The 23,612-nt window shown below is 44.8% G+C and overlaps 1 protein-coding gene and 1 pseudogene across 1 annotated transcript; both read right to left on the reverse strand.

Moving 5' to 3' along the window:
• Positions 1-1,727: 1,727 nt before the first annotated feature.
• Positions 1,728-4,501, reverse strand: LOC135536547 (E3 ubiquitin-protein ligase TRIM47-like). The gene has a single exon (XM_064962845.1). It carries the CDS (start codon positions 3,696-3,698, stop codon positions 2,076-2,078), a length of 1,623 nt encoding a protein of 540 aa, XP_064818917.1. The 5' UTR covers positions 3,699-4,501; the 3' UTR covers positions 1,728-2,075.
• A 1,102-nt stretch (positions 4,502-5,603) lies between these two features.
• LOC135536548 (UTP--glucose-1-phosphate uridylyltransferase-like) overlaps positions 5,604-23,612 on the reverse strand; it is a 66,619-nt pseudogene continuing 48,610 nt past the window's right edge.

Below are 23,612 nucleotides of genomic sequence, written 5' to 3' on the forward strand. Positions count from 1 at the left end.
ACAGGGGAGTGTCTCTGCAGAGTTCTGGGAACATACAGATAAGCACTGGTCAGTGGAAATAAGGCTGCCCAAGCAGTTGGTCAGCAAAAACACAAACACTATTTAGTGCTTTAACCTGTGGTGGAAAAAGTACCCAATTGTCATATTTGTCACGTTCTGACCTTTATTTCCTTTGTTTTGTCTTTATTTAGTATGGTCAGGGTGTGAGTTGGGGTGGGCAGTCTATGTTTTGTGTTTCTATGTTTTTCTATTTCTGTGTTCGGCCAAGTGTGGTTCTCAATCAGAGGCAGGTGTCGTTAGTTGTCTGGGTTTCACTGTTGTTTTGTGGGTGTTTGTTTCCGTGTGTGTGTTTGTCGCCACACGGTACTGTTTTGGTTTGTTCACGTTTATTGTTTTGAATTCTTAGTGTTCAGTTTATTTATTTTTTAATAAACGATATGGTCACTTATCACGCTGCGCATTCGTCCTCCGATCCTTCACGCTACTCCTCCTCAGAAGAGGAGAAAAACCTTTACAGAAACACCCACCAACCAAGGACCAAGCGGCGTGGTAACAGGCAGCAGCAGCAGGACAGGCAGCGATACCTGGAGAGATGGACTTGGGAGGAGATTCTGGACGGCAAAGGACCCCGGACTCAGCCAGGGGAATATCGCCGTCCCAAAGCGGAGCTGGAGGCAGAGAGGCGCCATTATGAGGAGCTGGAGGCAGAGAGGCGCCATTATGAGGAGCTGGAGGCAGAGAGGCGCCATTATGAGGAGCTGGAGGCAGAGAGGCGCCATTATGAGGAGCTGGAGGCAGAGAGGCGCCATTATGAGGAGCTGGAGGCAGAGAGGCGCCATTATGAGGAGCTGGCACAGCAGAGAGGCGCCATTATGAGGAGCTAGAGGCAGAGAGGCGCCATTATGAGGAGCAAGCACGGCAGAGTGGCTGGAAGCCCGAGAGACAGCCCCAAAAATGTATTGGGCGGGGGCACACAGGGAGTGTGGCAAAGCCAGGTAGGAGACCTGCGCCAACTTCCTGTGCTTACTGGAGAGAGAGAGGGACCGGGCAGGCACCGTGTTATGTGGTGGAGAGAGAGAGAGACCGGGCAGGCACCGTGTTATGTGGGGGAGAGAGAGAGAGAGAGAGACCGGGCAGGCACCGTGTTATGTGGTGGAGAGAGAGAGAGGGACCGGGCAGGCACCGTGTTATGCGGTGGAGCGCAGTTTCCCCAGTGCATGTGCATAGCCCGGTGCGGTACATTCCAGCTCCTCGTATCGGCCGGGCTCGAGTGGGCATCGAGCCAGGTGCCATGAAGCCTTACGCATGGTGTCCCCAGTTCACCAGCACAGCCCAGTGCGGGCTATTCCACCTCGCCGCACTGGCATGGCGACCGGGAGCATTCAACCAGGTAAGTTTGGACAGGCTCGGTGCTCAAGAGCTCCAGTGCGCCTGCACGGTCCGGTCTATCCAGTGCCACCTCCACACACCAGCCCTCCGGTGGCAGCCCCCCGCACCAGGCTGTCTCTCCGTCCTTTGCCTACAGCTCATCAGAAGAGGAGGAGGAAAACCTTTACAATATTTGAGTAAAAGTTAAGATCCTTTATAGGAAATGACTGAAGTAAATGTCATCCAGTAAAATACTACTTGAGTAAAAGTCTAAGTATTTGGTTTTAAATATACTGAATTATCAAAAGTAAAAGTATAAATCATTTCAAATTACTTATTTAAAGCAAACCAGACGACACCATTTTTTATGTTATTTATTTGTATTTACAGATAGTCAGGGTCACACTCCAACACTCAGACATCCTTTACAAATGAAGCATTTGTGTTTATTGAGTCCGCCAGATCAGAGGCAGTAGGGAGGACCAGGGATGTTCTCTTGATAAGGGCGTGAATTGGATCATGTTCCTGTCCTGCTAAGCATTCTAAAACTAGTACTTTTGGGTGTCAGTGGAGTAAACGTTAACTTATCTAGGAATGTAGTGAAGTAAAAGTAAAAGTGGAACTGTGACACACAACAAACACACTCTCTCCTGCTCCTTTTAAGGGCACATAGTTTATCTACAAGATGAGGATAGTATTATCACTCCTTAATTAAACCATAAACATTTACCCATGGGGCCATGCCTCATTTTCCCCTTGTGACAATGAACACATCTATCCTTGAAAGAGTATTTTTGATAATACTTTCCGTGATATTGTGCGACAGATGCTGCTGCTTGGGTGCTTGGCTCTGCTGACTGCAGTATGTGGACAGCTTTCACTGCTGCTGATATCTCCACTACTCCCTCCTCACAGCAGAGCATTAGCTTTTCCTGGAGGTCAGAGGTCATCACCGTCTTAAAATCATGACTTTGGTTAAGGATGATGGCGGGCATCTCTTCAGAAACAGGGGGGGCACTGTGGTCTTTGAACCTCTGGAGGAAGTGGATGTTGTCCTCTGTGTGAGAGAACTGCAACAGCTCAGCATCTCTCCTCCTCAGCTCAGCCACCTCCTGCTCCAGTCGCTCCAGGAGGCCTTCTGCCTGACTCACTTCAGCCTTCTCCTGGTCTCTGATCAGCTCCTTCACCTCAGAGCACCGTGTCTCCATGGTGCGGATCAGCTCAGCAAAGATCCTCTCGCTGTCGTCCACGGCTGCCTGTGCAGAGAGCTTCAGAGAGTCCACAGCCCGTCTCAGCTCCTGCATCTCCTTCTCTCTCTCCTGGATTCTCTGCTGGGATTTCTGTTGTTTCTCCCCCACCTGCTTCTGTTTCTCAGTCCTCTCTGCTGCAGCTGAGACTGTATCATGGCCTTTATGTTCATCCATGGTACACAGATAACAGATGCACTGCTGATCGGTACGACAGTAAACCTCCAGCAGTTTGTCATGTTGAGAGCAGATCTTCTCCTGTAGTTGCGTGGAGGCTTTGACCAGCATGTGCTTCTTTAAGGCAGGGAAATTATAGTGAGGCTGGAGGTGAGTCTCACAGTAAGAGACCAGACACGCCAGACAGGACATGAGGGCTTTGTGTTTTCTCCCAGTGCAGAAATCACACTCCACATCTCCAGGTCCAGCATAACAGAGAGCAGGAGGAGCAGCAGGAGGAGCAGCAGGAGGAGCAGCAGGAGGAGCAGCAGCAGGAGCAGCAGGAGGAGCAGCAGGAGGAGCAGCAGGAGGAGCAGCAGGAGGAGCAGCAGGAGGAGCAGCAGGAGGAGCAGCAGGAGCAGCAGCAGGAGGAGCAGCATGAAGAGCAGTATGTTTCAGTTTCTCCACCACTTTAGCCAGCAACGTGTTTCTGTTCAGAACAGGCCTCTGGGCAAAGGTCTGTCGGCACTCTGGGCAGCTGTAAACACCTTTCAGATCGTCCTGATCCCAGCAGCCCTCAATACAGCACATACAGTAGTTGTGTCCACAGGAAGTAGTCACCGGATCCTTCAGTATATCCAAGCAGATTGAACAGCCAAATGAATCCCGATCTTCAAAAAATGCCTCTGCCATTTTGACACTCACTAACAAACGGCGCAGAGGAGTATCAGAGAGAACTTTCGATTTCCTTGTTTGTGCAGAGGAAGAGGCGTGGCCTCCACAAGAGTAATACGAAACTTCCTGGTTCTGTGTGTGTGCTGTGTGCAAATCCTTGCCTGCAGAGGACACATTGAGATCTCCTGCATCCCTGTTTCTCAGTCCTTTCTGCTCTGGCTGAGACTGGATCATCATGGTCTTTACGTTCATCTATCAGACAGATATAACAGATCAGACAGATATAACAGATACCCTGCTGATCAGACAGATATAACAGATCCTCTGCTGATCAGACAGATATAACAGATACCCTGCTGATCAGACAGATATAACAGATACTCTGCTGATCAGACAGATATAACAGATCAGACAGATATAACAGATACCCTGCTGATCAGACAGATATAACAGATCAGACAGATATAACAGATCCTCTGCTGATCAGACAGATATAACAGATCAGACAGATATAACAGATCCTCTGCTGATCAGACAGATATAACAGATCAGACAGATATAACAGATCCTCTGCTGATCAGACAGATATAACAGATACCCTGCTGATCAGACAGATATAACAGATCCTCTGCTGATCAGACAGATATAACAGATACCCTGCTGATCAGACAGATATAACAGACACTCTGCTGATCAGACAGATATAACAGATACCCTGCTGATCAGACAGATATAACAGATACTCTGCTGATCGATGTGATATTAAACCTCCAGCATTGACGTGATGAGAGATCATCTCCAGTAGACATGGTAGCTTTGAGCTAATCACAAATCAAAGCAGAGGTCCAATTCCTCTCCAGAGAGACAGAATCAAAGCAGAGGTCCAATTCCTCTCCAGTGAGACAGAATCAAAGTAGAGGTCCAATTCCTCTCCAGTGAGACAGAATCAAAGCAGAGGTCCCATTCCTCTCCAGAGAGACAGAATCAAAGCAGAGGTCCCATTCCTCTCCAGAGAGACTGAATCAAAGCAGAGGTCCCATTCCTCTCCAGAGAGACAGAATCAAAGCAGAGGTCCCATTCCTCTCCAGAGAGACAGAATCAAAGCAGAGGTCCCATTCCTCTCCAGAGAGACAGAATCAAAGCAGAGGTCCCATTCCTCTCCAGAGAGACAGAATCAAAGCAGAGGTCCCATTCCTCTCCAGTGAGACAGAATCAAAGCAGAGGTCCCATTCCTCTCCAGAGAGACAGAATCAAAGCAGAGGTCCCATTCCTCTCCAGTGAGACAGAATCAAAGCAGAGGTCCCATTCCTCTCCAGAGAGACTGAATCAAAGCAGAAGTCCCATTCCTCTCCAGAGAGACTGAATCAAAGCAGAGGTCCCATTCCTCTCCAGAGAGACTGAATCAAAGCAGTGGTCCCATTCCTCTCCAGAGAGACTTAAGCCTGTGGAGATTCTCAAAGACATTGAGTCGTCAGAGTGGAAATAGATTTCTGCAGAATGTTGACTGTGGACATGGACTGTGTTCAGAAGGACTCAATTGTGTGCAGCTATCTAAGGTACTGCATCCCAATGCAAGAGGCGTCGCTACAGTCCCCGGTTCGAATCCGTGATTGGGAGTCGCACAATTGGCCCAGCGTCATCCGGGTTTGGCTGGGGTAGACCGTCATTGTAAATAAGAATTTGTTCTTAACGGACTTGCCTAGTTACATAAAGGTTAAATAAAAAATAAATAAAAACATATCTCGAAGACTGTTGAACGGTTTCCACTGTCGAGGATAATTGTGTTGTTGAGTTCAAACCGGCAAATAACGAAGCAAACACTTTAGAAAAAATGTAAAATAGGGCCCCTACGTAACCACCAGGGAAGACCAACCGATGTCCCAGAAAACCACTAATGTGAAGGAAAGAGTTGGAGAATGAAAGAGCAGTACAGATGCTGTATGCTGTACTTTATTGTAATAAGAGTGAACCTCTGGGTTCAATGAAAGGTGTGTTGTCGACAAGCACACTGAAAATGTGCCTTTTTAAAAGGCAATTTCCCTGACGTTCACAGAGATCGCAAACACTACGGATGTTGGCTCAAGGGTAAATGACCTTAAAGTCTAAATGTCCATAGTAGTCCTGTAAAACGGTCAAACACAGACAAGAGGCTTGAGCTAATTTCATATCGCACTTTATTCAGCTCGGGAATAGCATCAGCTGCAGCTAGGACTCCCTTCCAGTCTCAGGACAACACTCGTACTGCTTTCAGTCTCAGGACAACACTCGTACTGCTTTCAGTCTCAGGACAACACTCGTACTGCTTTCAGTCTCAGGACAACACTCGTACTGCTTTCAGACTCAGGACAACACTCGTACTGCTTTCAGTCTCAGGACAACACTCGTACTGCTTTCAGTCCTAGGACAACACTCGTACTGCTTTCAGTCCTAGGACAACACTCGTACTGCAGACAGTCTCAGGACAACACTCGTACTGCAGACAGTCCCAGGACAACACTCGTACAGCTTTCAGTCTCAGGACAACACTCGTACTGCAGACAGTCCCAGGACAACACTCGTACAGCTTTCAGTCTCAGGACAACACTCGTACTGCTTTCAGTCTCAGGACAACACTCGTACTGCTTTCAGTCCTAGGACAACACTCGTACTGCTTTCAGTCCTAGGACAACACTCGTACTGCTTTCAGTCCTAGGACAACACTCGTACTGCAGACAGTCTCAGGACAACACTCGTACTGCAGACAGTCTCAGGACAACACTCGTACTGCTTTCAGTCCTAGGACAACACTCGTACAGCTTTCAGACTCAGGACAACACTCGTACTGCTTTCAGTCCTAGGACAACACTCGTACTGCTTTCAGTCCTAGGACAACACTCGTACTGCAGACAGTCTCAGGACAACACTCGTACTGCAGACAGTCCCAGGACAACACTCGTACTGCTTTCAGTCCTAGGACAACACTCGTACAGCTTTCAGTCTCAGGACAACACTCGTACTGCAGACAGTCTCAGGACAACACTCGTACTGCTTTCAGTCCTAGGACAACACTCGTACTGCAGACAGTCCCAGGACAACACTCGTACAGCTTTCAGTCTCAGGACAACACTCGTACTGCAGACAGTCTCAGGACAACACTCGTACTGCTTTCAGTCCTAGGACAACACTCGTACAGCTTTCAGACTCAGGACAACACTCGTACTGCTTTCAGTCCTAGGACAACACTCGTACTGCTTTCAGTCCTAGGACAACACTCGTACTGCTTTCAGTCCTAGGACAACACTCGTACTGCTTTCAGTCCTAGGACAACACTCGTACTGCAGACAGTCTCAGGACAACACTCGTACTGCAGACAGTCCCAGGACAACACTCGTACTGCAGACAGTCTCAGGACAACACTCGTACTGCAGACAGTCTCAGGACAACACTCGTACTGCTTTCAGTCCTAGGACAACACTCGTACAGCTTTCAGACTCAGGACAACACTCGTACTGCTTTCAGTCTCAGGACAACACTCGTACTGCTTTCAGTCTCAGGACAACACTCGTACAGCTTTCAGTCTCAGGACAACACTCGTACAGCTTTCAGTCTCAGGACAACACTCGTACAGCTTTCAGTCTCAGGACAACACTCGTACAGCTTTCAGTCTCAGGACAACACTCGTACAGCTTTCAGTCTCAGGACAACACTCGTACAGCTTTCAGACTCAGGACAACACTCGTACAGCTTTCAGTCCCAGGACAACACTCGTACTGCTTTCAGACTCAGGACAACACTCGTACTGCTTTCAGACTCAGGACAACACTCGTACAGCTTTCAGACTCAGGACAACACTCGTACTGCTTTCAGTCCCAGGACAACACTCGTACTGCTTTCAGTCTCAGGACAACACTCGTACTGCTTTCAGTCCCAGGACAACACTCGTACTGCTTTCAGACTCCCGTACTGCAGACAGTAGGGCCCCTCAGACGTTGAGTCGTCATTCAACCATCTGATAGTAGGGACTTGATTCAATCCGTTGTGCTGAAGATCTGCGCTACAGCGCAATAGAAATGGAAAGGCAACGTTAGCGGGTTCGCGGAGACCGCATTCACCGTAAACGTTTCCTCATTTAAATCGCGCTGTAACGCTGAACTTCTGTGATATGAGATGAATCGAGCCCTAGGTCTCTGTGTGTCATCAACTCTCCTACAGTAGGTCTCTGTGTGTCATCAACTCTCCTATAGTAGGGCTCTGTGTGTCATCAACTCTTCTACAGTAGGGCCCTGTGTGTCATCAACTCTCCTATAGTAGGTCTCTGTGTGTCATCAACTCTCCTACAGTAGGGCTCTGTGTGTCATCAACTCTCCTACAGTAGGTCTGTGTGTCATCAACTCTCCTATAGTAGGTCTCTGTGTGTCATCAACTCTCCTACAGTAGGGCTCTGTGTGTCATCAAATCTCCTACAGTAGGTCTGTGTGTCATCAACTCTCCTACAGTAGGTCTGTGTGTCATCAACTCTCCTACAGTAGGTCTGTGTGTCATCAACTCTCCTACAGTAGGTCTGTGTGTCATCAACTCTCCTACAGTAGGTCTGTGTGTCATCAACTCTCCTACAGTAGGGCTCTGTGTGTCATCAACTCTCCTACAGTAGGGCTCTGTGTGTCATCAACTCTCCTACAGTAGTGCTCTGTGTGTCATCAACTCTCCTACAGTAGGTCTGTGTGTCATCAACTCTCCTACAGTAGGCCTCTGTGTGTAAGAACAACACTTGAGCAGAAAATGCAACCGTTCTCTCTCTTTCTGGACAGAGCTATTGAAGAGAGGAATAGAGAGGGATGGAGAGAGGGATATATAGAGGGATGGAGAGAGGGATGGAGCAAGGGATATATAGAGGGATGGAGAGAGGGATGGAGAGAGGAATGGAGCGAGGGATATATAGAGGGATGGAGAGAGGGATGGAGAGAGGAATGGAGCGAGGGATATATAGAGGGATGGAGAGAGGGATGGAGAGAGGAATGGAGCGAGGGATATAGAGGGATGGAGAGAGGGATATAGCGAGGGATATATAGAGGGAAGGAGAGAGGGATGGAGAGGGATAGATAGACGGATGGAGAGAGGGATAGATAGAGGGATGGAGAGACAGTAAGGTACAAGTGGAATAAGATTACAGTGAAATAATTATTTTGATGTAAAAAAAAAAACACATTTTAAAAAGACTGACAAACTCCTTCAAAATATTTTCTGATAAAAATAACAATGACAAGTATTTCATAATATTGTTGACTGGTATTCCTTCGATATTGTTGTGGACATTTATATAATATTGAATTGTCAATTAGGGCCCGGATGCAATCCGATCCCGCTTTGTCTGTAATGCATGTTTTAAAGGCAATGTCCCACGTTCACGGTCACTAAATTCACGGTAAACACTGTATATCTGTCGGCTCAATCAGGATTTACCTTTAAATGGTGCTTTGTCCAAATCAGCGATCGGATTGAATCCCAGTCTAGGACTGTACTGTCATGTACAGTAGATATTGAATCCCAGTCTAGGACTGTACTGACATGTACAGTAGATATTGAATCCCAGTCTAGGACTGTACTGACATGTACTGTAGATATTGAATCCCAGTCTAGGACTGTACTGACATGTACAGTAGATAATGAATCCCAGTCTAGGACTGTACTGACATGTACAGTAGATAATGAATCCCAGTCTAGGACTGTACTGACATGTACAGTAGATATTGAATCCCAGTCTAGGACTGTACTGACATGTACAGTAGATAATGAATCCCAGTCTAGGACTGTACTGACATGTACAGTAGATATTGAATCCCAGTCTAGGACTGTACTGACATGTACAGTAGATATTGAATCCCAGTCTAGGACTGTACTGTCATGTACAGTAGATATTGAATCCCAGTCTAGGACTATACTGACATGTACAGTAGATATTGAATCCCAGTCTAGGACTGTACTGACATGTACAGTAGATATTGAATCCCAGTCTAGGACTGTACTGACATGTACAGTAGATATTGAATCCCAGTCTAGGACTGTACTGACATGTACAGTAGATATTGAATCTCCCATTGACATCACATCCATATGACTTCTATCACGATTCTCATCCAGTAAGTGAATCTAATGGGCAGGGAGCTGAAATACTACAGGTATAGTATAGCATGGATATCACATCACAATCTGTTGGGTATGGCACCCCTCTCTCAGGAGTTTATTTAAAGGAGTCTGGATCAAGTCTGGCTCGGTCACATGGTTGGGGGTGAATGTGTCTGGCTTGGTCACATGATGGTGGTGGATGTGTCTGGCTTGGTCACATGATGGTGGTGGATGTGTCTGGCTTGGTCACATGATGGTGGTGGATGTGTCTGGCTTGGTCACATGATGGTGGTGGATGTGTCTGGCTTGGTCACATGATGGTGGTGGATGTGTCTGGCTTGGTCACATGATGGTGGTGGATGTGTCTGGCTTCGTCACATGTCAGTGGTGGATGTGGTGCTGGAGGAGTAGTTAAAGGCTTCAGTGGTCCAGGATGCGAAGGTTGCCCGACACAATCTTGTTCTCCAGTATCGTTCCAGCCGGGATGTCGATACGATCTCCGTGATTGGCTATGATGATGACCGTTCCCTACAGGGAGGAGAGGAGGGGTGTGAAGGGGTTAAAAAGGCAAGTTCAGTTTCAGTTTATTTGCTTTTTAATTAAAAAAAAAAAAAAATATTTTAGATTTTCAGATATAGCAACAAAAACAGTACAACCCCTCATTCTCCCACCCTCCCTCCCCCTCTCCACCCACCCCTCCCTCGCCTCCACCCATCCCTCCCCCTCCCTCCCCCTCCACTCATCCCTCCCTCGCCTCCCCCATCCCTCCCTCCACCCTTCCCCCTCCCTCCACCTACTCCTCCCTCCCCTCCCTCCACCCCCTCCCTCCCTCCCCCCCCATCCCCCTCCCTCCCCCTCCCTCCACCCACCCACCCCTCCTCCACCCATCCCTCCCACCCCTCCCCTCCACCCACCCACCCCTACTCCACCCATCCCTCCCACCCCTCCCCTCCACCCACCCCTCCCTTCCTCCACCCATCCCTCCCTTCCTCCACCCATCCCTCCCTCCCCTCCCCTCCACCCATCCCTCCCACCCCTCCCCTCACCCCTCCCTTCCTCCACCCATCCCTCCCCTCCTTCCACCCATCCCTCCCTCCCACCCCTCCCTTCCTCCACCCACCCATCCCTCCCACCCCTCCCTCCACCCATCCCTCCCCTCCACCCATCCCTCCCCCCCTTCCACCCATCCCTCCCCTCCACCCATCTCTCCCCTCCTTCCACCCATCCCTCCCCTCCTTCCACCCACCCTCCTCCTAGCTGGAGGTAACATTGTTGGTGCGAACAGAAGCCACTAGGGACGAGTACAAAATCTTAATCCAGGAAAGGAATGATGGACCAAACACAAATCTCTCTAGTACTGTAAATAGAGAGATAGTACTGTAGTCTGTACTGTAGTCTCTAGTACTGTAAATAGAGATAAAACTGTACTGTAGTCTCGAGTACTGTAAATATAGAGATAGTACTGTACTGTAGTCTCTAGTACTGTAAATAGAGAGATAGTACTGTACTGTAGTCTCTGTACTGTAAATAGAGATAGTACTGTAGTCTGTACTGTAGTCTCTAGTACTGCAAATAGAGAGATAGTACTGTACTGTAGTCTGTACTGTAGTCTCTAGTACTGTAAATAGAGAGATAGTACTGTACTGTAGTCTGTACTGTAGTCTCTAGTACTGTAAATAGAGATAGTACTGTACTGTAGTCTCTGTACTGTAAATAGAGAGATAGTACTGTACTGTAGTCTGTACTGTAGTCTCTAGTACTGTAAATAGAGATAGTACTGTAGTCTGTACTGTAGTCTCTAGTACTGTAAATAGAGAGATAGTGCTGTAGTCTCTAGTACTGTAAATAGAGAGATAGTACTGTAGTCTGTATTGTAGTCTCTAGTACTGTAAATAGAGAGATAGGTCTGTACTGTAGTCTGTACTGTAGTCTCTAGTACTGTAAATAGAGAGATAGTGCTGTAGTCTCTAGTACTGTAAATAGAGAGATAGTACTGTACTGTAGTCTGTACTGTAGTCTATAGTACTGTAAATAGAGAGAGAGGTCTGTACTGTAGTCTGTACTGTAGTCTATAGTACTGTAAATAGAGAGATAGGTCTGTACTGTAGTCTGTACTGTAGTCTATAGTACTGTAAATAGAGAGATAGGTCTGTACTGTAGTCTGTACTGTAGTCTCTAGTACTGTAAATAGAGAGATAGTACTGTACTGTAGTCTGTACTGTAGTCTATAGTACTGTAAATAGAGAGAGAGTACTGTACTGTAGTCTCTAGTACTGTAAATAGATATTCCCACCCACCTCGGTCGAAAGCCTTCTCAGCATCAAGAGAGCTGACGACCTCTGGCTGTAGAGTTGAGTGGGCAGGATAAAGAACATTAAATAGCCGGTTCATACTATAGAAAGATTGCCTACCTGAGATAAATCCGGTTTGGTCACAGTTAATTATATTAGGCATCACTGTAAACGGCGCGAGACGACCCTAGTGAGAATTGTATGATTGCAGCACAGAAGGCTTACTGGGTGGTATGAGCCAACGTCTAGGGGATTCTGGTCTTTTTTAAGCAAAACCGAAACAGTCGCCTGGGTGTCTGTGGCAGTTTCTGACTAGAAAGGATTTCAAATGTACATTGAGCTGAGGAATGGGGATAATTTAGAGGAGAAGGCTTTATGAAATTCAACAGGGAAGCCATCAGGCCCAGGGGCTTTACCACTCTGCATGGACTGGATTGCCAGAGTAGCTTCATCATCACTTATTGAGGCATCCATGTTGGTTTGTTCATCTGAGTTGAGACAGAGGATGTCCAGATAGTCTAGAAATGCATGCACACGAGATGTGTCGGGAAGAGCAGAATTGCTTAAATTGATTGTTGATTTCTTTGGGATTGGTAGAAGTTAAATCAGCTGCAACACAGATTTCAGGTATGGTGCTGCTAGCAGCGGATTGTCGAAGCTGGTGAGATAACAACTTGCCAGCTTTCTCTCTGTGTTCAGAGAATCTTTACCTCGACTTACACAGAAGCTGGTCCGTTTGTTTGGTGGAAAGATTGTCAAATTCTGATTGGTGTAGCAGTCTCTCTGCTAGTTCAGAAATCGGAGACGAGGCATATTTAATGTTTTAAAAATTTTACCTTTATTTAACCAGGCAAGTCAGTTAAGAACAAATTCTTATTTTCAATGACGGCCTGGGAACAGTGGGTTAACTGCCTGTTCAGGGGCAGAACGACAGATTTGTACCTTGTCAGCTCGGGGGTTTGAACTCGCAATCTTCCGGTTACTAGTCCAACGCTCTAACCACTAGGCTACCCTGCCGCCCCATATCTGTTGTCCACATCTAGAATGAGTTGTTGTAGCGTCGCTAAGCGTCTGCTGTTCGTTGCCATATGCTGTGTATGAAATAATGTAGCCCCTTAGACAAGGTTTTAACATCTCACACACAGTAGAATGAGACATGTCAGGGGTGATGTTGATCTGTAAAAAGACATCAATGTGAGTTTATATGTATTTTTTAAAGGCACTACAGGATAGTAGTAGTGGGTCAAGTCGTCTTGTGAGTTGTGACACAGTACTGTCCGGAGAGTGCCGGACAGGTCTGGACAGGTCAGGTCTACGGTCTGAGATAGGACAGGTCTACGGTCTGAGATAGGACAGGTCTACGGTCTGAGATAGGACAGGTCTACGGTCTGAGATAGGACAGGTCTACGGTCTGAGATAGGACAGGTCTACGGTCTGAGATAGGACAGGTCTACGGTCTGAGATAGGACATGTCTACGGTCTGAGATAGGACAGGTCTACGGTCTGAGATAGGACAGGTCTACGGTCTGAGATAGGACAGGTCTACGGTCTGAGACAAGGATATTGTGATATTGGCTATTAGTTACAGGTCTACGGTCTGAGATAGGACAGGTCTAAATGAAGAATTTTATTGTCCAGCAGGAAAAAGTCAATCCTACAGTATGAGCGGTGAACTGGCGGAAACAAGTCAATCCTACAGTATGAGCGGTGAACTGGAGGAAACAAGTCAATCCTACAGTATGAGTGGTGAACTGGAGGAAACAAGTCAATCCTACAGTATGAGTGGTAAACTGGAGGAAACAAGTCAAGCCTACAGTATGAGCGGTGAACTGGAGGAAACAAGTCAATCCTAGAGTATGAGCGGTGAACTGGAGGAAACAAGTCAATCCTACAGTATGAGCGGTGAACTGGAGGAAACTAGTCAATCCTACAGTATGAGTGGTAAACTGGAAGAAACAAGTCAAGCCTACAGTATGAGCGGTGAACTGGAGGAAACAAGTCAATCCTAGAGTATGAGTGGTGAACTGGAGGAAACAAGTCAATCCTACAGTATGAGCGGTGAACTGGAGGAAACAAGTCAATCCTAGAGTATGAGTGGTGAACTGGAGGAAACAAGTCAATCCTAGAGTATGAGTGGTGAACTGGAGGAAACAAGTCAATCCTAGAGTATGAGCGGTGAACTGGAGGAAACAAGTCAATCCTAGAGTTTGAGCGCTGAACTGGAGGAAACAAGTCAATCCTAGAGTTTGAGCGGTGAACTGGAGGAAACAAGTCAATCCTACAGTATGAGCGGTGAACTGGAGGAAACAAGTCAATCCTACAGTATGAGTGGTAAACTGGAGGAAACAAGTCAATCCTAGAGTATGAGTGGTGAACTGGAGGAAACAAGTCAATCCTAGAGTATGAGCGGTGAACTGGAGGAAACAAGTCAATCCTAGAGTTTGAGCGCTGAACTGGAGGAAACAAGTCAATCCTAGAGTTTGAGCGGTGAACTGGAGGAAACAAGTCAATCCTAGAGTATGAGCGGTGAACTGGAGGAAACAAGTCAATCCTAGAGTATGAGCGGTGAACTGGAGGAAACAAGGAGTACTGTTTAGCAGTGTGATTGCTCCTCCTCCATGGATCAGACAAATTATAGGATTCTAGAAAGGAGTTAAACACTGCGCCTGATTTTGAAATTACATTGTTGGGCTTCGGGTCTGGATCTGTCTACACATGAAATATCCGCCCAACATCCAATGATGAGAGTTAAGGTCGGGAAGTGTTGCGATGAGGTCAGAGAACAGTTGAGCGTCAATGTCCGGACTTAAGTCCTTAAGATGAGCGTAACACTCGGCTACACTTGACCACCTGGTTAATTCCTTTGACGTTCCAGCTGATAAATCATTTGGAGTCCAGAGTATGTTAATTAGGCGTAGTCATAGTAATCGTAGTCATAGTAATCGTAGTCATAGTAACCAGAAAGGAATGTAAGCACGATCACATGGTCTGTGTGCTGAAAGGTCAGAGTAAGAAAATACAAGGAGAACCTTGGACCCCTATGCTGTCCTTCCCCCTGTTGGAAGTCTGCATCTACCTCTCCTAGACTAGAGCAAAATACTATCATGTTAAACTGATCCTCAGTAGAGCTCTATCCAGGGCCAAAATAATCAAGTTTACACTTAGGGAAGGGCATTCTGGAGGGAACTACCTCAGCCATCCAAGGTATCTTATGCATTACGTATATTTGAAGTCGGGAAGTTTACATACACCTTAGCCAAATACAGTGGGGCAAAAAAGTATTTAGTCAGCCACCAATTGTGCATGTTCTCCCACTTAAAAAGATGAGAGAGGCCTGTAATTGTCATCATAGGTACACTTCAACTATGGCAGACAAAATGAAAAAAGAAATCTAGAAAATCACATTGTAGGATTTTTTATGAATTTATTTGCAAATTATGGTGGAAAATAAGTATTTGGTCAATAACAAAAATTTATCTCAATACTTTGTTATATACCCTTTGTTGGCAATGACAGGTCAAACATTTTCTGTAAGTCTTCACAAGGTTTTCACACACTGTTGCTGGTATTTTGGCCCATTCCTCCGTGCAGATCTCCTCTAGAGCAGTGATGTTTTGGGGCTGTTGCTGGGCAACACGGACTTTCAACTCCCTCCAAAGATTTTCTATGGGGTTGAGATCTGGAGACTGGCTAGGCCACTCCAGGACCTTCAAATGCTTCATTACGAAGCCACTCCTTCGTTGCCCGGGCGGTGTGTTTGGGATCATTGTCATGCCAAAAGACCCAGCCACGTTTCATCTTCAATGTCCTTGCTGATGGAAGGAGGTTTTCACTCAAAATCTCACAATACATGGCCCCATTCATTCTTTCCTTTACACTGATCAGTCGTCCTGGTCCCTTTGCAGAAAAACAGCCCCAAAGCATGATGTTACCACCCCCATGCTTCACAGTAGGTATGGTGTTCTTTGGATGCAACTCAGCATTCTTTGTCCTCCAAACACGACGAGTTGAGTTTTTACCAAAAAAGTTATATTTTGGTTTCATCTGACCATATGACATTATCCCAATCTTCTTCTGGATCATCCAAATGCTCTCTAGAAAACTTCAGACGGGCCTGGACATGTACTGGCTTAAGCAGGGGGACACATCTGGCACTGCAGGATTTGAGTCCCTGGCGGCGTAGTGTGTTACTGATGGTAGGCTTTGTTACTTTGGTCCCAGCTCTCTGCAGGTCATTCACTAGGTCCCCTCGTGTGGTTCTGGGATTCTTGCTCACCGTTCTTGTGATCATTTTGACCCCACCGGGTGAGATCTTGCGTGGAGCCCCATACCGAGGGAGATTATCAGTGGTCTTGTATGTCTTCCATTTCCTAATAATTGCTCCCACAGTTGATTTCTTCAAACCAAACTGCTTACCTATTGCAGATTCAGTCTTCCCAGCCTGGTGCTGGTCTACAATTTTGTTTCTGGTGTCCTTTGACAGCTCTTTGGTCTTGGCCAGAGTGGAGTTTGGAGTGTGACTGTTTGGGGTTGTGGACAGGTGTCTTTTATACTGATAACAAGTTCAAACATGTGCCATTAATACAGGTAACGAGTAGAGGACAGAGGAGCCTCTTAAAGAAGAAATTACAGGTCTGTGAGAGCCAGAAATCTTGCTTGTTTGTAGGTGACCAAATACTTATTTTCCACCATAATTTGCAAATAAATTCATTAAAAATACTACAATGTGATTTTCTGGATTTTTTTCCCTCATTTTGTCTGTCATAGTTGAAGTGTACCTATGATGAAAATTACAGGCCTCTCTCATCTTTTTAAGTGGGAGAACTTGCACAATTGGTGGCTGACGAAATACTTTTTTGCCCCACTGTACATTTAAACAAAGTTTTTCAAAATTCCTGACATTTAATCGTAGTATAAATTCCCTGTCTTAGGTCAGTTAGGATCACCACTTTATTTTAAGAATGTTAAATGTCAGAATATCTTTCAACACATTCCCAGAGGGGTCAGACGTTTACACTCAATTAGTATTTGGTAGCATTGCCTTTAAATTATTTAACTTGGGTCAAACGTTTCGGGTAGCCTTCCACAAGCTACCCACAATAAGTTGGGTGAATTTTGGTCCATTCCTCCTGACAGAGCAGGTGTAACTGAGTCAGGTTTTATAGGCCTCCTTGCTCACACACACTTTTTCAGTTCTACCCACACATTTTCTACAGGATTGAGGTCAGGGCTTTGTGATGGCCACTCCAATACCTTGACTTTGTTGTCCTTAAGCCATTTTGCCACAGCTTTGGAAGTATGCTTGGGGTCATTTTCCATTTGGTAGACCCATTTGCGACCAAGTTTTCATTTCCTGACTGATGTGGTACCTTCACGCCTTTGGAAATTGCTCCCAAGGATGAACCAGACTTGTGGAGGTCTACACATTTTATTCCTGAGGTCTTGGCTGATTTCTTTTGATTTTCCCATGATGTCAAGCAAAGAGGCACTGAGTTGAAAGACATCCACAGGTACACCTCCAATTGAGTCAAATGATGTCAATTAGCCTATCAGAAGCTTCTAAAGCCATGACATCATCTTCTGGAATTTTCCAAGCTGTTTTAAGGCACAGTCTATTTACTGTATGTAAACTTCTGACCCACTGGAATTGTGATACAGTGACTTATAAGTGAAATAATCTGTCTGTAAACAATTGTTGGATAAATTACTTGTCATGCATAAAGTAGATGTCCTAAAAGACTTGCCAAAACTATAGTTTGTTAATTAACAAGAAATTTGCGGAGTGGTTAAAAAACAAGTTTTAATGACTCCAACCTAAGTGTATGTAAACTTCCAACTTCAACTGTATCATTGTTATTGTAAAGTTCCTTCATTCCATCTTGGCCCATCACAGATGTTTCTCTGAGATAATAGAGGACTAAGAATCTCCCTGACCATGTGACCTAGCCAGAAAAACCCCAGGGGCCTGTGAACTCACCTTGAGAGAAACTTGTTTTCCAAACGTGACGTCACCGGACACAGTCAGGTGATCCAGCTCCAGCATATCAGGGATGCTCTCGAACCGCGTCTGGTATTCCTGGACCTTAGAACACACACACACAGTCAGGTGATCCAGCTCCAGCATATCAGGGATGCTCTCGAACCGCGTCTGGTATTCCTGGACCTTAGAACACACACACACAGTCAGGTGATCCAGCTCCAGCATATCAGGGATGCTCTCGAACCGTGTCTGGTATTCCTGGACCTTAGACACACACACACAGTCAGGTGATCCAGCTCCAGCATATCAGGGATGCTCTCGAACCGCGTCTGGTATTCCTGGACCTTAGAACACACACACACAGTCAGGTGATCCAGCTCCAGCATATCAGGGATGCTCTCGAACCGCGTCTGGTATTCCTGGACCTTAGAACACACACACACAGTCAGGTGATCCAGCTCCAGCATATCAGGGATGCTCTCGAACCGCGTCTGGTATTCCTGGACCTTAGAACACACACACACAGTCAGGTGATCCAGCTCCAGCATATCAGGGATGCTCTCGAACCGCGTCTGGTATTCCTGGACCTTAGAACAAACAAACAGACAGACAGGTGATCCAGCTCCAGCATATTAGGGAGCAGTAACACATACTTCCTGGAGAGGGAGGGAAAGAGACACACACATCAGGTATGTTTATTCCCACTGGAGCATAACAGAGGGTGAATGTATGGTAGTACTGGAATAGAACAAACAACACAAACAGAACATGTATGCAGAGTTTGGTATGTTTATGCTGAGTTCAACAGTAGGAGGATACAGTGAGAAGAAAGGGACAAAAAGGACAAGGAACTTATTCCCACATATGCCACATTCAAATGTACTGGTGACAGCAAAGGTCACCATGCCCCAGAACATGTACTGTGACTAAAGGTCACCATGCCCCATTCAAATGTAGTGTGACTAAAGGTCACCATGGGACAAAAATGTACTGTGACTAAAGGTCACTATGCCCCATTCAAATGTACTGTGACTAAAGGTCACCATGCCCCATTCAAATGTACTGTGACTAAAGGTCACCATGCCCCATTCAAATGTACTGTGACTAAATGTCACCATGCCCCATTCAAATGTACTGTGACTAAAGGTCACCATGCCCCATTCAAATGTACTGTGACTAAAGGTCACCATGCCCCATTCAAATGTACTGTGACTAAAGGTCACCATGCCCCATTCAAATGTACTGTGAATAAAGGTCAGCATGTAGAGGATGTATCTGAACCACCAAACACCAAGAGGAGGTGTTTCATCTGGACGGGCTATTCAACTATGTTCCTTATGAAACATTTGTTTTTCCTTCTCTCCTAATCAGGGACTGATTCAGACCGCACACACGTTGAGTGAACTCTTTCACCAATCAGAGACATTCATTAAACAATTAAAGGGAAGTCCAGGATTTTACAACTTGATGTATGATGGTTCCTCACCCTGAAAGTAGTCTATGGGCCAGGAGAAACTGTAATCCATGCTTCAGTTCTCTTTAAACATCCACTACAAACTTCAGCAACATTAAACATATATATTTTTTTAATGTAACTTTTATTAAACTAGGCAAGTCAGTTAAGAACAAATTCTTATTTACAATGACTGGTGAACAGTGGGTCAACTGCCTTGTTCAGAGGCAGATTTTTACCTTGTCAGCTCGGGGATTCGATGCAGTAACCTTTTGGTTACTGGCCCCCTTTAACCACTAGGCTACCTGCCGCCCCTAACATTAGCCACCGCTAGCAAACAATCAAAGGGAGTGACGAAGGCAAACCACATTTTTTGTTATGGCCAAATCAACTCAAATAACTAAATATTTGGTTTGGCATTAAAGGCCCAGAGCAGGCAAAATTCATATTTTTCTCTGTTTTGTAAAACATTTTTTTATTTTTTTATTGAACTTTTATTTAACCAGGCAAGTCAGTTAATTAAGAACACATTATTATTTACAATGACAGTCTACCAAAAGGCAAAAGAACTCCTGCGGGGACGTGGGATCAATTTTTAAAATATATATAAATAAATAACTAATAAATATAGGACAAAACGCACATCACAACAAGAGAGACAACACTACATAGCAAGGCAGCAACACACGACAATACAGCATGATAGCAACACAACATGAAAACAACATGGTAGCAAAACAACGTGGTAGCTTACATTGTACAACAGCTGTAGAAACAAACACTGTAAAAGTGTGAACAATTTATGAGTGTTATTTCCTGATAGTTGCTGGTAGAGAATAATCTACACAGGCCCTTCTAATCAGCAGGTCTTGCATGGGTGGAGTTTTGGCTTGCCTGGTGACATCACCAGTCTGTATTTTAGTTAAATAGACCAATGAGAAAAAGAGTTCCAAACCTCTCTGCCAATAACAGCTAGTTTTCCGTTTTCAGAGATCACTCCCAGACAGTCCAAGCAAAATTCTTGTGTGAGAAATAGTTTTTGGCTAAAATGTTACTTTTTTTTCTTTTTGACCATTTTAATCTAAAACTATTACAGAAGGTACTTAATTGTTACCCAGAAATGATATGATACTGAGATATAAAAAATAAAAACCGGCTGCATGAGGCTTTTATAAAGGTGACTTGGCCATAGAGATCCACAGTATGAGTTATTATATCGAATCAGAGTAAATAGAGCCAAATACATTTAAAAGTCACCTTGTCCAAGAGATGGTCATCAAAACGTCACCCCAGGGTAAGCCTACACCAAACACAGCCCTTATTCGAAGTGTTTCTAAAATCCACTATGGGAAAAATGTATGGTGGAAAAATGATTGGAACCACTTCCCTGTTTGACCGCTAGGTTTTATGGGTATTATTACACGTCCACCGTGGGGTTCTATTTAAGATTAAAACCAATATTTATTGGTTGCTCAAATGAAATGCACTTGTCAACAAAGCACCTTTGATTAAATCTTGCCCTCAGCAGTGGAAATCCAGCCTTACCTTAGTAAAGGAGCTGCCCAGCTTGGCGTGGTTAAGGTTAGTTATTAGTTATAGTAGTAAGGTTAGGGTTACATTAGTTACCTTAGTAAAGGAGCTGCCCAGCTTGACGTGGGGCGTGGTTAAGGTTAGTTAGTAGTTATAGTAGTAGTAGTAAGGTTAGGGTTACATTAGTTACCTTAATAAAGGAGCTGCCCAGCTTGACGTGGGGAATGGTTAAGGTTAGTTAGTAGTTATAGTAAGGTTAGGGTTACGTTAGTTACCTTAGTAAAGGAGCTGCCCAGCTTGACGTGGGGAATGGTTAAGGTTAGTTAGTAGTTATAGTAAGGTTAGGGTTACGTTAGTTACCTTAGTAAAGGAGCTGCCCGGTTTGACGTGGGGCGTGGTTAAGGTTAGTTAGTAGTTATAGTAGTAGTAGTAAGGTTAGGGTTACATTAGTTACCTTAGTAAAGGAGCTGCCCAGCTTCTGGCAGGGAATGGTTAAGGTTAGTTAGTAGTTATAGTAAGGTTAGGGTTACGTTAGTTACCTTAGTAAAGGAGCTGCCCAGCTTGACTGTAGGGGAATGGTTAAGGTTAGTTAGTAGTTATAGTAAGGTTAGGGTTACGTTAGTTACCTTAGTAAAGGAGCTGCCCAGCTTGACGTGGGCGTGGTAGGGAACATCTCTCTTCTGGCTCATGGTGAGAGAGCCCGCCTCCAGGCTGTAGAGGTTGGACATGACCAATAGGAGGTCGGAGACGGTCTTGACGGGCAGGAAGCGGGATCGCGGCACGTTGATGCCCAGGGCGTTGTCGAAGCTCTTGATGGCCTAACAACATCCGCCGTCTCCAGCTGGATCACGTTCTGACCGCCGTCCAGTGTCTGGCAGGAGAACAGGTATAGGTGGTTAGTGACACACACACACACTAAAGGATGTAGGTAGTGGATTCATATACAGACACACACGCACACATACACAAACAAACTGAAGAATGTACTGTAGGCCTCAGGTAGTGGGTTCAGATGGAGAACCTCTGAGCTAGTCACGAGACAAGTTTTAGGCTGCTTCACTCGGATCTGAATGATCCACTTAATATCAAAGAGAGAGAGAATCACAGTGAGTTATGTAATGAAATAACACATCACCACCTGCAGTAGTGTTCTGTTCACTACATCTACTAGCGTACAACATCAGGTCAGTAGTTCTATAATATACAGTAGTGTTCTGTTATCTACATCTACTAGCTAACAACATCAGGTCAGTAGTTCTATAATATACAGTAGTGTTCTGTTACCTACATCTACTAGCTAACAACATCAGGTCAGTAGTTCTATAATATACAGTAGTGTTCTGTTCACTACATCTACTAGCTAACAACATCAGGTCAGTAGTTCTATAATATACAGTAGTGTTCTGTTCACTACATCTACTAGCTAACAACATCAGGTCAGTAGTTCTATAATATACAGTAGTGTTCTGTTACCTACATCTACTAGCGAACAACATCAGGTCAGTAGTTCTATAATATACAGTAGTGTTCTGTTCACTACATCTACTAGCTAACAACATCAGGTCAGTAGTTCTATAATATACAGTAGTGTTCTGTTCACTACATCTACTAGCTAACAACATCAGGTCAGTAGTTCTATAATATACAGTAGTGTTCTGTTACCTACATCTACTAGCTAACAACATCAGGTCAGTAGTTCTATAATATACAGTAGTGTTCTGTTACCTACATCTACTAGCTAACAACATCAGGTCAGTAGTTCTATAATATACAGTAGTGTTCTGTTCACTACATCTACTAGCGTACAACATCAGGTCAGTAGTTCTATAATATACAGTAGTGTTCACTACATCTACTAGCTAACAACATCAGGTCAGTAGTTCTATAATATACAGTAGTGTTCTGTTCACTACATCTACTAGCGAACAACATCAGGTCAGTAGTTCTATAATATACAGTAGTGTTCTGTTATCTACATCTACTAGCTAACAACATCAGGTCAGTAGTTCTATAATATACAGTAGTGTTCTGTTCACTACATCTACTAGCGAACAACATCAGGTCAGTAGTTCTATAATATACAGTAGTGTTCTGTTCACTACATCTACTAGCTAACAACATCAGGTCAGTAGTTCTATAATATACAGTAGTGTTCTGTTACCTACATCTACTAGCGAACAACATCAGGTCAGTAGTGTTCTGTTCACTACATCTACTAGCGAACAACATCAGGTCAGTAGTTCTATAATATACAGTAGTGTTCTGTTACCTACATCTACTAGCTAACAACATCAGGTCAGTAGTTCTATAATATACAGTAGTGTTCTGTTCACTACATCTACTAGCTAACAACATCAGGTCAGTAGTGTTCTATTCACTACATCTACTAGCTAACAACATCAGGTCAGTAGTGTTCTGTTCACTACATCTACTAGCTAACAACATCAGGTCAGTAGTTCTATAATATACAGTAGTGTTCTGTTCACTACATCTACTAGCGAACAACATCAGGTCAGTAGTTCTATAATATACAGTAGTGTTCTGTTCACTACATCTACTAGCGAACAACATCAGGTCAGTAGTTCTATAATATACAGTAGTGTTCTGTTCACTACATCTACTAGCTAACAACATCAGGTCAGTAGTTCTATAATATACAGTAGTGTTCTGTTCACTACATCTACTAGCGAACAACATCAGGTCAGTAGTTCTATAATATACAGTAGTGTTCTGTTCACTACATCTACTAGCTAACAACATCAGGTCAGTAGTTCTATAATATACAGTAGTGTTCTGTTCACTACATCTAC

The sequence above is a fragment of the Oncorhynchus masou genome, unplaced genomic scaffold (assembly GCF_036934945.1).
Source record: "Oncorhynchus masou masou isolate Uvic2021 unplaced genomic scaffold, UVic_Omas_1.1 unplaced_scaffold_631, whole genome shotgun sequence".
In the NCBI taxonomy this organism is placed as follows: domain Eukaryota; kingdom Metazoa; phylum Chordata; class Actinopteri; order Salmoniformes; family Salmonidae; genus Oncorhynchus; species Oncorhynchus masou.

Coding starts and splice junctions, on each gene's coding strand:
- LOC135536547 (XM_064962845.1), bottom strand. CDS start 3,698: ATGAACGTAAAGACCATGATGATCCAGTCTCAGCCAGAGCAGAAAGGA.